The 15,917-nt window shown below is 44.7% G+C and overlaps 1 protein-coding gene across 2 annotated transcripts in view; it reads right to left on the reverse strand.

Moving 5' to 3' along the window:
- LOC138299165 (LIM/homeobox protein Lhx9-like) overlaps positions 1 to 15,917 on the reverse strand; it is a 152,195-nt gene that overhangs the window by 27,067 nt on the left and 109,211 nt on the right. For both annotated transcript variants that reach the window (XM_069237250.1, XM_069237249.1), the window contains exon 5: positions 7,230 to 7,447. In XM_069237250.1, the coding sequence (XP_069093351.1) occupies positions 7,230 to 7,447 (218 nt within the window). The remainder of the gene's footprint in view (positions 1 to 7,229; positions 7,448 to 15,917) is intronic.

Consider the following 15,917-nt stretch of genomic DNA (forward strand, 5'->3'; position numbering starts at 1 on the left):
CTAAAGCAGCCGTTCCTCTGTCCAGGAATGCAGTGTGATACACCAGTCACACTGCCCTAAAGCAGCCGGCCCTCTGTCCAGGAATGCAGTGTGATGCACCAGTCACACTGCCCTAAAGCAGCCAGCCCTCTGTCCAGGAATGCAGTGTGATGCACTAGTCACACTGCCCTAAAGCCGGCCCTCTGTCCAGGAATGCAGTGTGATGCACCAGTCACACTGTCTTAAAGCCGGCTCCCTCTGTCCAGGAATGCAGTGTGAGGCACCAGTCACCAGTCACACTGTCTTAAAGCCGGCTCCCTCTGTCCAGGAATGCAGTGTGAGGCACTAGTCACACTGTCTTAAAGCCGGCCCCCTCTGTCCAGGAATGCAGTAATGCACCAGTCACACTGCCCTAAAGCAGCCGGCCCTCTGTCCAGGAATGCAGTGTGATGCACCAGTCACACTGCCCTAAAGCCGGCCCTCTGTCCAGGAATGCAGTGTGAGGCACCAGTCACCAGTCACACTGCCCTAAAGCCGGCCCTCTGTCTAGGAATGCAGTGCGAGTAAAAGAAACCCTATGCGACCCTTTCTGCAGTGCGCGCTTACCGGTCAGGGCAGTGGCTCACACTGGCTCGGAGTTGGGGACTTTGACAGGACCAGGCCCTCCCCTCAGCACAGACAACACTGTCGCAAGCAGTAGAGACAGCCCTGGTAGACAGTGATCTGGGCTGAGCTTCACTGCAGCATAAAAGCCCCAAGCTGCCCTCTGGATCCTGCAATGCACGGAGATGGCTTCTGCTTTTATCTCGCTTCGGCTTTTCCTGGCGCCCTGACATCCACCGGGAACCTTCGGCAGCTGCCAGTTGCTCACATGACTGGACACTAATGCCGGAACTACCACCAAAGTGGACATGAGGCGAGAGAAGGCAAACCAGGGGTCCGCGCAATGCTTAATTTGAGCCGGTGGTTTCCGGTGCTCCGCACCAGCGCATAATTGTCAAAACGAGCACTTAACAGTCTCGCAGATGGTGCAGCTGCTTGCATTATTTAAGGGTGACAAGAACAACTGTTGTTTATTATTTCAATATACATTAAAACAATGACTAACAGCAGCCACCCGAGCCGCCATACTTGTGGATTTGAGGGCCTGGAATAGGTCACATTGTCACACTTCACGAGAGTGATGGTTAGCAGGAGTGTTTGACACCGCAGGCAGGGGCAATGGGTGGTCCAAGCTGCACTTATTTTTTTAACAAATTAAGTACTGGACCTGAGACAGAAGCACACCTGCCCTTCTCTTGTCTAGGCCTTTTCGCCAGTGCTGCTGTGTGCCACACAGAGACAGTGTCCAGAGGCTGGGCCCAGTCTGGGAGGATGACAGGTCACACCGGTCTACTGTCTTACTGTTTTTTTCTGGAACATCACCGGTGGTGGGAGCAAGAGGGGGGCGGGGCTGGAAAATTATAGGTGGGGCATCGCACCCCGACCAACCCCTTCTAGACACTGGTTACTCACAGCGACAAAATACATATTCTAACAGCAACATCAGAGCCACTCACAGCCATCGAAAAACACTCACACACAGTAAGGTCTGGACACACACTGATGGCAAGAGAGGGTTAAAACACTGATAATAAAATCATACAGCAAGATTTAGACAGATTATTTAATAAAATACACACACAGTCAGCAAAAAGAAGCAGCTCTGTAATCAATAAAATACATACAGAAACAAACAGGAGAGAGGGGCCACTTACTGCAATCAATACAAAACAAGTACTTTAACAGCGAGAGAGGGGCCTTTCACACTACAATCAATAAAACACGTACAAAAAGAACGAGGGGGGCCACTCACTGCAATCAATAAAACATGCGAAAACAGTGTACAAAAACAGAGCGGGGCCATACACTGCAATCAATAAAACACATACAAAAACAGTGTGCAAAAGTAAGCGAGATTGAGGCCACTCACTGTAAACAAAAAAACAAGTACATTAACAGCGAGAGAGAGACCATTCACGGCAATCAATAAAACACATACAAAAACTGCGAGAGATGGGCCACTTACAGCAATCAGTAAAACACGTACACATGCAATGAGAGAGGGGCCACCCAGTGCAATCAATACAACAGTCAAAAATAATGAGTGAGGCCACACACTCAATCAGTAAAACACGTACACATGCAATGAGAGAGGGGCCACTCAGTGCAATCAAAACAGTCAAAAATAATGAGTGAGGCCACTCACTGCAATCAGTAAAACACGTGCACATGCAATGAGAGAGGGGCCACTCAGTGCAATCAATACAACAGTCAAAAATAATGAGAGGGGCCACTCACTGCAATCAATAAAACAGGTACACATGCAATGAGAGAGGGGCCACCCAGTGCAATCAAAACAGTCAAAAATAATGCGAGGGGCCACTCACTGCAATCAATAAAACACGTACACTTGCAATGAGAGAGGGGCCACCCAGTGCAATCAGTAAAACACGTACACATGCAATGAGAGAGGGGCCACCCAGTGCAATCAAAACAGTCAAAAATAATGCGAGGGGCCACTCACTGCAATCAATAAAACACGTACACTTGCAATGAGAGAGGGGCCACCCAGTGCAATCAGTAAAACACGTACACATGCAATGAGAGAGGGGCCACTCAGTGCAATCAAAACAGTCAAAAATAATGAGAGGGGCCACTCACTGCAATCAATAAAACAGGTACACATGCAATGAGAGAGGGGCCACCCAGTGCAATCAAAACAGTCAAAAATAATGAGAGGGGCCACTCACTGCAATCAATAAAACACGTACACTTGCAATGAGAGAGGGGCCACCCAATGCAATCAGTAAAACACGTACACATGCAATGAGAGAGGGGCCACTCAGTGCAATCAAAACAGTCAAAAATAATGAGAGGGGCCACTCACTGCAATCAATAAAACAGGTACACATGCAATGAGAGAGGGGCCACCCAGTGCAATCAATACAACAGTCAAAAATAATGAGTGAGGCCACACACTCAATCAGTAAAACACGTACACATGCAATGAGAGAGGGGCCACCCAGTGCAATCAATACAACAGTCAAAAATAATGAGTGAGGCCACACACTCAATCAGTAAAACACGTACACATGCAATGAGAGAGGGGCCACTCAGTGCAATCAATACAACAGTCAAAAATAATGAGTGAGGCCACACACTCAATCAGTAAAACACGTACACATGCAATGAGAGAGGGGCCACTCAGTGCAATCAATACAACAGTCAAAAATAATGAGTGAGGCCACACACTCAATCAGTAAAACACGTACACATGCAATGAGAGAGGGGCCACTCAGTGCAATCAAAACAGTCAAAAATAATGAGAGGGGCCACTCACTGCAATCAGTAAAACACGTACACATGCAATGAGAGAGGGGCCACCCAGTGCAATCAATACAACAGTCAAAAATAATGAGTGAGGCCACACACTCAATCAGTAAAACACGTACACATGCAATGAGAGAGGGGCCACTCAGTGCAATCAATACAACAGTCAAAAATAATGAGTGAGGCCACACACTCAATCAGTAAAACACGTACACATGCAATGAGAGAGGGGCCACCCAGTGCAATCAATACAACAGTCAAAAATAATGAGTGAGGCCACACACTCAATCAGTAAAACACGTACACATGCAATGAGAGAGGGGCCACTCAGTGCAATCAATACAACAGTCAAAAATAATGAGTGAGGCCACACACTCAATCAGTAAAACACGTACACATGCAATGAGAGAGGGGCCACCCAGTGCAATCAATACAACAGTCAAAAATAATGAGTGAGGCCACACACTCAATCAGTAAAACACGTACACATGCAATGAGAGAGGGGCCACTCAGTGCAATCAATACAACAGTCAAAAATAATGAGTGAGGCCACACACTCAATCAGTAAAACACGTACACATGCAATGAGAGAGGGGCCACTCAGTGCAATCAAAACAGTCAAAAATAATGAGAGGGGCCACTCACTGCAATCAATAAAACAGGTACACATGCAATGAGAGAGGGGCCACCCAGTGCAATCAAAACAGTCAAAAATAATGCGAGGGGCCACTCACTGCAATCAATAAAACACGTACACTTGCAATGAGAGAGGGGCCACCCAGTGCAATCAGTAAAACACGTACACATGCAATGAGAGAGGGGCCACTCAGTGCAATCAAAACAGTCAAAAATAATGAGAGGGGCCACTCACTGCAATCAATAAAACAGGTACACATGCAATGAGAGAGGGGCCACCCAGTGCAATCAAAACAGTCAAAAATAATGAGAGGGGCCACTCACTGCAATCAATAAAACACGTACACTTGCAATGAGAGAGGGGCCACCCAGTGCAATCAGTAAAACACGTACACATGCAATGAGAGAGGGGCCACTCAGTGCAATCAAAAGAGTCAAAAATAATGAGAGGGGCCACTCACTGCAATCAATAAAACACGTACACATGCATTGAGAGAGGGGCCACTCACTGCAATCAATAAAACACGTACACATGCAATGAGAGAGGGGCCACCCAGTGCAATCAGTAAAACACGTACACATGCAATGAGAGAGGGGCCACCCAGTGCAATCAGTAAAACACGTACACATGCAATGAGAGAGAGGCCACCCAGTGCAATCAATAAAACACGTACACATGCAATGAGAGAGAGGCCACCCAGTGCAATCAGTAAAACACGTACACATGCAATGAGAGAGGGGCCACTCAGTGCAATCAAAACAGTCAAAAATAATGAGAGGGGCCACTCACTGCAATCAATAAAACACGTACACATGCAATGAGAGAGGGGCCACCCAGTGCAATCAATAAAACACGTACACATGCAATGAGAGAGGGGCCACTCACTGCAATCAATAAAACAGGTACACATGCAATGAGAGAGGGGCCACCCAGTGCAATCAAAACAGTCAAAAATAATGAGAGGGGCCACTCACTGCAATCAATAAAACACGTACACTTGCAATGAGAGAGGGGCCACCCAGTGCAATCAGTAAAACACGTACACATGCAATGAGAGAGGGGCCACTCAGTGCAATCAAAAGAGTCAAAAATAATGAGAGGGGCCACTCACTGCAATCAATAAAACACGTACACATGCATTGAGAGAGGGGCCACTCACTGCAATCAATAAAACATGTACACATGCAATGAGAGAGGGGCCACCCAGTGCAATCAGTAAAACACGTACACATGCAATGAGAGAGGGGCCACCCAGTGCAATCAGTAAAACACGTACACATGCAATGAGAGAGAGGCCACCCAGTGCAATCAATAAAACACGTACACATGCAATGAGAGAGAGGCCACCCAGTGCAATCAGTAAAACACGTACACATGCAATGAGAGAGGGGCCACTCAGTGCAATCAAAACAGTCAAAAATAATGAGAGGGGCCACTCACTGCAATCAATAAAACACGTACACATGCAATGAGAGAGGGGCCACCCAGTGCAATCAATAAAACACGTACACATGCAATGAGAGAGGGGCCACTCACTGCAATCAATAAAACAGGTACACGTGCAATGAGAGAGGGGCCACTCACTGCAATCAATAAAACACGTACACATGCAATGAGAGAGGGGCCACTAAGTGCTATCAAAACAGTCAAAAATAATGAGAGAGGCCACACACTCAATCAATAAAACACGTGCACATGCAATGAGAGAGGGGCCACTCAGTGCAATCAAAACAGTCAAAAATAATGAGAGAGGCCACTCACTGCAATCAATAAAACAGGTACACATGCAATGAGAGAGGGGCCACTCACTGCAATCAATAAAACAGGTACACATGCAATGAGAGACGGGCCACTCACTGCAATCAATAAAATAAGTACATTAACAGCATGAGAGGGGCCACACACTGCTATCAATAGACCAGATACAAAAACAGCCAGAGAGGGGCCACTCACTTCAATCCATAAAATACGTACGCAAACAGTGAGACGAGCCACTCGCTGGAACCAATAAAACACATACAAAACCAACAAGAGGGGCCACTCACTCCAATCAATAAAACACATACAAAAACAGCGAAAGAGGGGCCACTCACTGCAATCAATAAAACACAGACTGACAGCAACATCAGGCTCACTCAGTGATCAGTAACATCATAAAAACCAGTAAGATTCCCACTCATTTCTTATCCATTGTCACCATTCATCCGCGTGCCCTCTGCCTCACTTTGGGTGGGTGGAGCTGAAGAAATCACCAAAGGCCAAGAGTTGCTACTTTACAAGGGAATGTGGGCATGCAGGGTGGCCATTTTGTCTGAAGCTGACTCGGAGCACTGTTGCATTTGGAGGAACTGGGGAGCATGGTTGGGCATGCTGTTAGGTTATTTTTCGAGGGTCCTAAGCACAGCAAGGCTGTGCCTGAACGAGGTTTTTCAGGATTTCAGACCGAGGGTCCATTCTACAGCACAGGAATGACTGGTAAGAACTGTCCCACCCGTGACCTTAGTGTGAGGACAAAGTGGTCTTTTGTTTTATTAAACAAGAGGGCTATGGTGTTAGGAGTCCTGCAGCAGTGCACATACAATGCTAACCCTTGCAACTATTATTAGAGGATTCCAGGTTCCACTACCCTCTCCTCTAAGACTGACACACAGCATCTCTCCCTCCCCCCCCACCACTCAGTTATTAGACTTTTGTCTGGGCCCATGCATCCATTCAACTTTTATCCAGATCCAGCCATTCTACCTTCATCCAGACCCAAGCAGCCGTTTAACCTTAGTCCGGGCTCATTTATTTAGCTATTTGTCTAGATCCATACAATCATTTTACCTTGGTCCAGGCCCAGCCGTTCAACCTTTGTCCACTGTCTCCGAGTAGTTTGAACCCAGAGTTGAGTGTCCAGTTTTTATTTATTTGGACAGGCATTTATTGATTTTGTGTGTCTTTTTTTTGCTGCTTTTGACTGTTGGCTAGTGTTTACAGTATTGTGGATATGTGGGAACGTTTGTGAGTCCCAATGAAATCTGTGATAAGAAATCCAAACCGAGGCTTTCAGTGAATGGCCAGCTTGGAGTTACCTGTTTGAAGGCATAGTTTTAAGTTATCTCTCATCTAAGGGATAATGCAGGACCCGTGCTAGGTGGATTTTCCAATGACCTACCCAACCATCTCCTTGTCTAATGCCCTAAGAAAACCCTAGGCCCCAACCTCTATGAACCCTTATCCCTGGCCTCATCACGCTCACCTGCAGCACCCTTTTGGGTAAGCCAGTCTTTTTGGCTAACTGCTCCCAGTCTTTGCCATCGGGGTTGTGTTTGACAGAGAAGTAGGACTCCATGGTGCGCAGCTGATGGTTCTTGAAGGAGGTCCGAACCCGCTTGACTTTGGGGATCCGGGGTTGCTGGGGCTGTCGCGGCCGGCGTTGCTTGCGCAGTTCAGGTGAATGCTCTCCATCTTCAGACTCTGGAAGGCAAGGGCGACATGGATGAGAAGTAAAAGAGTGCAGAAAGCAGAGACAAAGCAAAAGAGAGGAGTAGTGAGATACGGTTTGTTCTATCCAGCTCATAAGTCATTGATGACCATGACTACTTTCAACCTTTCAAGTCCAACCCTTACTCAGACATGTCAGCTAGGAGTCACCAGGTGAAACAGCTGTTAACAGAAACTTGTCTTTTGGTACCATTGACACCGACCTTTCATCTTCTGGCCGAGTCGTAACAGGGTCAGCGCAAGGAACAGAAAGGTACAAGGACTAAATTAGTTCCATATTTGCTATCTATGGTTTTCACACTCAATTAGTTCCATATTTGCTATCTATGGTTTTCACACCTTTGCCCGAACATATGACTGGCGTATCACGGCAGCACCTGTGTCATGTCATGATAGTACCCCAGCTTAATAGATGGATAAATATTAAAACAGACCCTGTTCATGCTTTAGCATCTTGATCTATCATAGAACTCTTGCTACTCTGCTTATAGAACAGAATTAATGGGCCACAGAGAAGGCATCACCTCCCCAAAACAGCACAGATTCTAATTATCGCGAACACACTCTTCTCTCACTCCTTGGATCAAAGGTCTTTGCGCGTCAGGTACCCAGATGTCATAATCTATTATTATTGCATACTTTCTACTCAACCAAGGTCATGTATGTCTTCTTCATTGTTGTAACTTCTATGTCCACCTCTGTTTCTAAAACTGGTGCCATAAAATGTATCTATTTGTAAAGTGTTCCCTCATCAAAATAGACATGGTGTGCACTTTACAAATGCTTGAAATAAAAACAAATCACCAGTGTGTTCCTAGCACACACATACCTAGTGCACAAAGGTAATACACAGACCCCACGACAGGTCACTAAACTACATGCAAATGTTCACTGGGACTGAAAACAAACCCAAAGTGCCCCAATGTGCCAATCGATATGGTGAAGATATTATTCATCATCACAGTTACAACCTCTATGGTACCCATAACCTAGAAACAAATATCACTGTAGCACCTTCCCACAAGCAGAGATACACGTACTTCATACTGTGCAGGCAGCATGTGATGCATCAATGCTCTTTATATGTTCTATAACATAAACAGGTGTTAAAGTACATGGCTTTCACAGGGGCCATAACTTCCACTGGGTCGGGTGCAGCTCAGTTGTTCTGTCCTCCTGTCCAATCAGTCTTGTGGCTGTTCTGGAGGATTAGCTTTGCCATACTTCCCTAACACCACTTGGCATCAAAGGCCCAGCAAACTTTCGAAAAACACTGATAATGTCAATAATACACTTATATAAGGTCTTGAAACATATCTGTGCACCTACAGTTTTTTACTGTAAATTTGTTTTATTTTCTTTATTTAGTTCAGGTTTACATAGCGCAAACATAGCACAAAGACATTAGAGCCCTTCACAAGAGAACAGGGAGCCATTAATGGTTAACAATCAGAAAAGAAAATCACTTAAGTAACAAAAGGAAATAGAACAAAGCAGCCAGTTTCAATTACCGACAGGTCAACTTAATGAATGAATGCATTGTGTTATCCAAAATATGTCTGAAAAACAGGATTTTCCTTTCCTTTTAAGGTGACATGAATATATGTCATGCTTAGACCTTGTGGGAAAGAGTTCCCATGGCCATGGCTGAGATTTCTGAAGGTTAAGAGGGGAGAGACTTGGTTGATTTTCAAATTGTCAGGGAAAACACCTTGCTTAAATGAGTAATTCACCAGGGAGGTGCAGTAGAGTATCAGCAATTTGGACATTTCTTTGATAATGGAACCAGGCATTGCGTCTGAGAGGTGATTGGATGATTTGACCTTAATTATAGTCTCAAGTAACATTGACTCAGAGACTGTATCAACGTGAGACTAAATCCACTGGGTTTCGCCGATCAAATTTTCAGCCTTCTGGGTTGTTAGATCTTAGGGGTAGTAATTGTCCAATAGATTCACATATGGGGCCAGATGCACAACATGATTTTACAGTCGCAAATGGTGAAAATCGCCATCTGCAACCTCAAAATGGTCTTGTACAATGTACCACCCCTATTTTGCGAATCGGTATCCAGTTACCGACTCGCAAAATAGGGATTGCGACTCGCATTTAGGAAGGGTGTTTCTTTCTAATTGTGACTTACGGGGGATGAATTATTGCGCTTGCAAAACAATCATAGTTAACATCAATTTCAAATTGGTGTTAAGCCATTCAAAATGAGAAGGTTCCCCTTTGTGAATGGCAGAGAAAATGTTTTTTCAGAAATATGAAAAGAAAAGTTTTCATTTTTGCATCAGGTTTTTCTTTAAGGAAAACGGGCTGCATTAAAAATAAAAAAATAAAAAATCATGTCACAGTCTGACCCCAGCAGGCCACTATCCGTGTGAGTGCAGCCATTCCCAAATGGGTCACAAATTGCAACCTACCTCATGAATATTCATGAGGCAGGTCCCTTGCGACCCATTTGGGAATCGCAAATAGTGTGGTTAACACTGTGACACGTTTTGTTTTGCGCCTTGCAAACAGATCGCAAATTGCGAGCTGCAAAACAAAAGGTCGTACATCTGGCCCTTGGTTTCTGGTGCACGGGCGGCGCTAATGCAAGTATGACTGTGACTGCTTGCTTGCTTGCTTAGTACCACTGAATAGACATTTTGGATGGTTTTTTTTTGAGGATGTGTGAGAATTTCGCTCCGAAGATATTCAATTTATAGTTTCTTCTGGCCCCTCAGAGTCTAGTAAGATTAAGAGAGGGTGATGGCCTCCAGCTTTTCTCGGGATGTCTCAGATGCTTTATTTCAGCTAAAAGATCGTTAGTGTCAGTGTTTGTACTGCCAACGCTTTGTCAAGGCTCCACTACTTCAGCGGCCACTGAAGTGAAGGGGTCACAGTATGCTGCAATTTGAAAAGTTTTTGCAAAGCTTGGGGAATGTGGTTAGAACAAGTTTGAATATCAATACTGGGAAAACTATTTCTGAAAGCATTTGGCAAACGACCGTTGACTAATGTTTCAGGGCATCTCCGACAGCATATCTAGATGAAACATCCAGCAGTATCCATTTGTTGTCAGTGCCATCATTAGCAGCTGTAAACTGTGAAATGGTCCAGTCTGCCTTCACTACTCTGCGGTGGCTTTGAAGGTCAGTGGATTTGGAGGGTGGACACATTTTTCTCCATCATACTTTGGCGCTGTAACATGTACTGCTTCTGAGGGCAACACAAGCTTTAGTAACTTTGGTGGCTTCTTGGTCCCTGCTTCGGTACATGACATATAGTGAAATATTAAACACTGCATCTAATAATGCAGATATCAGATGTGTCATCAGGGCTATAAACCGCGTCCCTTGGTAAAGCCTTAGCCACTGAGTTGAAGCTTGTTTCATTTGCCCCTCATATTGGGCCTCACCACTGTCACTTTTTCATGGGAGTGTAACAAGCAGGCATGTTTACTTGTAGGAAAAGTGGTAAAGAACTACACAGTCCTATCATACAGTACATGTGATCTGCATAGTATGTCTTTGAACATATACATCATATATGATGTCAGGGGAAACTGCTGTTTCAGCTGTTAGGCCATTTTCAATAATTTCTGCATACTTTTAAATGCCCAAAATGTTAACAAGGGCATACAGGCTTTATATTGTTTATTTGAAAAACCCAAGAAGCCAACTGTTTTTGGATAAAACAATGTAAGATTTAGCAGAATGCTCATGTTTGTGGTGTCTGTGCTGATCATCAGCATGGATTGACCAGGATGCTAAAAGTGATAACCGATGAAGCCTTCTCTGTATTTACTTTACATGTTCGTGTTGATGTATTTATGTGTCAGATTCAAAGAGCAAATACCGAGTTTGTAAAGACTCATTTGTAAATAGCAAAATATATTTGTGGCCTTTTATCTTCACCTACAGCAAGAGTTATGCCAATGACTGGACTGACTTCAAATGTTACCACTCAACTGTCTGCTTGTGTCTCCCCCTCACAATCACTCTCTTTCATTATCCCCGTTTCTCTCTTTTTTATTGTTTTCTCTCAGCACCTGCCTATCTTTCTTTGCATTTGACTTATTTCTACTTCTCTCTATATATATTGATCTTAGTATCATATTCCCTCCTCTTTTTACTTGCTACCATTCTCTCAAATGTCCTTTTTTATGTTGCACACGCAAGCTCTCTGACGCGTTGTAATCTATCCGTGGGCTTTGAACCACGCCCACTGCGCACCAGCCACTATCACTCATTCATGGGCTTGCCTTTCAAACATTCTCTGTTCTCATTGTAAATGGTTTACGCTTGTCCTGCCTTGCGGAAGTTTTGTTACTGCTGTTACATGGATAATTGAACGTTTGCCGATAGGTTTCACTGCAAGCGAACTTCTATTTCCTTAACAGTCTCTCGTTCGCGCTCATGCTCATGGCGGCCATTGCGCTTTGAATCGACCCGCATATGTCAAGTGTTTTACTTTTCGTTTTCAATTTATGTGGAAGAAAAGTCCAGTTAGGAATTTACAAGGTTAATAGCTCTAACTCGAGCAAGCGCGAGACCCGTTGCATTGCAAATGCTTGTCTTTACTTGCTCCCATTCTCTCGAATTTTCTTTCCCCCCTTTACCTACTTATCCATACCCACCAACTCTTTCGGCCCCCCCGACGGTCTCTCAAACAGTGTCTCCCTAGTTCTTTGCTTCATCTCTTCCTTTTCACTGTTGATTTGTTTTTACAGGTCCCTGGACTTCCCTTTACAGATCTCTTATACATTTCAGCTTTATGTTTGCAGCTAGAACAGTGGTTCCCAACCTTCTGACTTCTGTGGACCCCCACTTTATCATTACTGGAACCCGGGGACCCCCACTGAATCATTTTTGGAATCAGGGGACCCCCCACTGAGTCATTATTGAAAGCTGGGGACCAATTTTCTAATTTATTTATTTAATTTTCTAAGCAGTCGCGGACCCCCTGCAGAGGCTTGGCAAACCCCCAGGGGTCCCCGGACCACAGATTGGGAACCACTGATCTAGAACACTCTTCTCCACAGGCACCTTGTACCAATGACACAACTGCACGTTCTCACTTTTAGCAGCTTGCTGCCAGTTGAGTGTGTTTTTTATGCACACGCTTTATTCTTGTGTTTGCACGCTTTCACGGTGTGATCACTGAGCATATGTATTCACGGCTCAGAATTCATGGCTGGTTTGAGTACAAGTGTGAGTAAAGGTTTCGCAAAAAGAGCTAGTAAGGTACTATGCAGCTAAGTGACAAAGGGGCAAATCAATGACCCTAAAATTGAAGCATCCTAAACTGATGAGTTCTTTTTAGCCACTGTTTTCATACATTTGAAATAAAGGAGCATCAAAACCGATTATTTAAAAAATGAGAGAGGGGCAGAAATTGCGTTCTTGGGACTTGCATTTTTTCTACTAGTCGGAAAGAGATTTGTTAAATTGTGACCTAACTTCCTTGCGCATGAGTGAATGAGTGAATCCTGTGGGTGTGCGGGGCTTTACATACATCAAGACGAGAACACGGCTTAAAATAGGGACTAGGTGCCATATGTATGAACACATTTTCACATAGAATGGGTAAAAACCTTTGATACATCTGGCCCTAAATTCCAAATTCAGCTGTTTACTTAAAACCCAAGGCTGCCTGTTTTGCGAAAATAGTGGCATCTTGGTGCAGCAACACAAAACTGTGAGCTAAAATGCAAATTTTTGGAGAACAGCATATTTAAAGAGCATTGTGCGTGCTGTGTGAACTTGGAGATGGCCATTAATGTTATGAGGTCTTGTTTGTGTATAAAATGCAAACCGTTCTAAACAATAGGGCATGAGACGTACCTACCTAAACACATAACCCGCTTCACAAAGACACTTTCAGTCAGGGTTGTTCTTTTATGGCGCAGAAGAGTTCTGCTAAATACTACTACTGTGTAATCCTCTGCTATAAATGCGGATACATTTGCAGTAATAAATCCTAAGTACGGGGTGAAAAGTGGGCGAGTCAAGGTGCGCTTTACCTTGTAAGTTTGGAAACTCCTGAAACAAGTGAGGATTTTAGCATTCACAATCTCTGAATGAAGCTACCCAAGCACTCCTCAAAAGATGGAAATCGAAGGCAGCTGTGGAGCATGCGGTCGTGCCCTGCAGCGTGTTACTCTCAGAACCTACTTGTTTAGTCAAAATCTAACAGCAAACCCTGCAGCGGGTGACTTGCATAGCCTACTCGTTTAGTAAAGGTCTAACAGCACACCCTGCAAGCATGTGACTTTCATAACCTACTTGTTCAGTAAAAGTCTAACAACACAGCCTGCAGACTCGTTTGCGTGACAAACAGTGGACTGGTGTAGAGTGCATTGGCTTAGTGTTGCAAAGCAAAGTGGCATATAGTGTAGAGTGGTGTAGAGTACAGCAGTGCAGAGCAGAGTGGCACAGAGTGGTGCGGAATATAGTGTCGTAGAGAGCAGTGGCATACTGTGCAGTCACGTAGAGTGCTGTAGAGTGCATTGGCAAAGAATGCAGTATTGCAGAGTAGAGTGGCATTGAGTTCAGTGACAGAGTGCAGTGTTGCAGACTAGCGTGTCAGAGTCCAAGAGCGCAGAGTGGCGTAAAATGCAGTGACACCGAGTAGAGTGGTGTAAAGTAGGGTGGCACAGAGTAAAGTGGAGCAGAGTGGAGTGTCATGGGGAGAGTGGCAGAGTACAATGCTGTAGAGTAGAGTGGGGAAAAGTGCAATGGCATAGAGTGGGTTACACTGGAGTGGAATGCAGTGGCGTAGGGTAGACTGGACTGGTGTAGAGGGCATTGCTGTAGTGTTGCAGAGTATAGTGGTGTAGACTGTAGCAACATAGAATTCAGCTGCGTACAATGCAGCATCGTAAATGCAGTGGTGTGGGTTAGAGTGGTCTATAGTGAAGTGCAGTAGCTTAGAGTGCAGTGACAGTGTAGTGATGTAGAGTGGAGTGGTGCAGGATGGAGTGGCATAGAGTGGAGTGGCATAGAGTGGTGCAGAGCATAGTGGCGTAGAGTGGTGCAGAGTAGAGTATAGTGGCATAGGGTGCAGTGGCACTGAGTGGAGTGCTGCAGAATGCACTGGTGTAGAGTGCAGTAGTGGAGAGAAGAGTGGCAGAGAGTTCAGTGGCGGAGAGCGCAGTGTTGCAGAAGAGAGTGTCATAGAAAAATGTATTAAAGATGTTCCTCTAACAACTATGTATTTATTCTGGTTCTTTTCCGCCCACCGAAAAAAAAAAAAAATGATTCTCCTGCCAATATTTAAGTAACAGGAGCACAAAAATTTGGAATTCCTTAACAGGCGAGAACATGCGACCCACCCAAATCTAGTTTTATTCCTGGACCTAACACAAGAGATCAAGAGTACTCTAGTGTACAGAAACGCATTACAGAACAATACGAGCAATGTATGTAGGGAATCTAATATCATTTGAAAACAGGTCTAAAGGCGTATAGTAATAGTACAGTGTGCAAAGTACAGTGGTGCAAATATATACATTTTTCTTACATTAAGGTTAACTTTTTTGAAGAGCTTGCTCAGAAATACCCATGTAATATTTTCCACTTAAGTCCTGCATATTTGTAAAACTCATCTTGTGACGCTCAGACGCTATGTCTGGAACGCTGCTGCCACCTAGTGGACATACTGCTTATGGTATTTAGTCCAGTTCTCAACCTCTATTTCCTTTTCGCTCTGGAGCTGCTAAATAATTGTAGGATATTGTGATGAAGCCAGTTTGAATACGATTATAATTTATATACGTTTTTATTTACAAATTCCAGGGAAATGCATCAATTTATTATACTTCAATTGTTTGCATAGATTATTTTGTTATCTGTAATTTGTCACCATCATTCGTACTACGAACGAGGCCCTGGCTAGGACAAGGTAGCTCTCTATATCAATCAATCAATCAATCAAAGAGATTTATAGAGCGCGCTACTCACCCGTCAGGGTCTCAAGGCGCTGGGGGGGTGGGAGAGGGGTATAGGGCTGGGTGGATCACTGTTTGAAAAGCCAGGTCTTGAGGCTCTTCCTGAAAAGTAGTAGGTCTTGGGTCTTGCAGAGGTGGGTGGGGAGGGAGTTCCAGGCCTTGGGGGCAAGGTAGGAGAAGGATCTGCCTCCGGTGGTGGTGTGTTTGATGCGAGGGATTGAGGCGAGAGAGAGGTCGGCGGAGCGGAGGTGGCGTGTGGAAGGTCTTTCGTTAAGGTAGGCAGTGCCGGTGTTGTGGAGTGATTTGTGTGCGAGGATGAGAATCTTAAAGGTGATCCTTTTGTCTATGGGGAACCAGTGGAGGGATCTGAGGTGTGGTGAGATGTGTTCGTGTCGGGGGAGGTTGAGGATGAGTCATGCTGCTGCGTTCTGGATTCGTTGTAGTTTGCGCTTGAGTTTTAGTGTGGTGCCGGCGTAGAGGGCGTTTCCGTAGTCAAGTCTGCTG

This window comes from Pleurodeles waltl, chromosome 6, assembly GCF_031143425.1.
Source record: "Pleurodeles waltl isolate 20211129_DDA chromosome 6, aPleWal1.hap1.20221129, whole genome shotgun sequence".
Lineage (NCBI taxonomy): Eukaryota > Metazoa > Chordata > Amphibia > Caudata > Salamandridae > Pleurodeles > Pleurodeles waltl.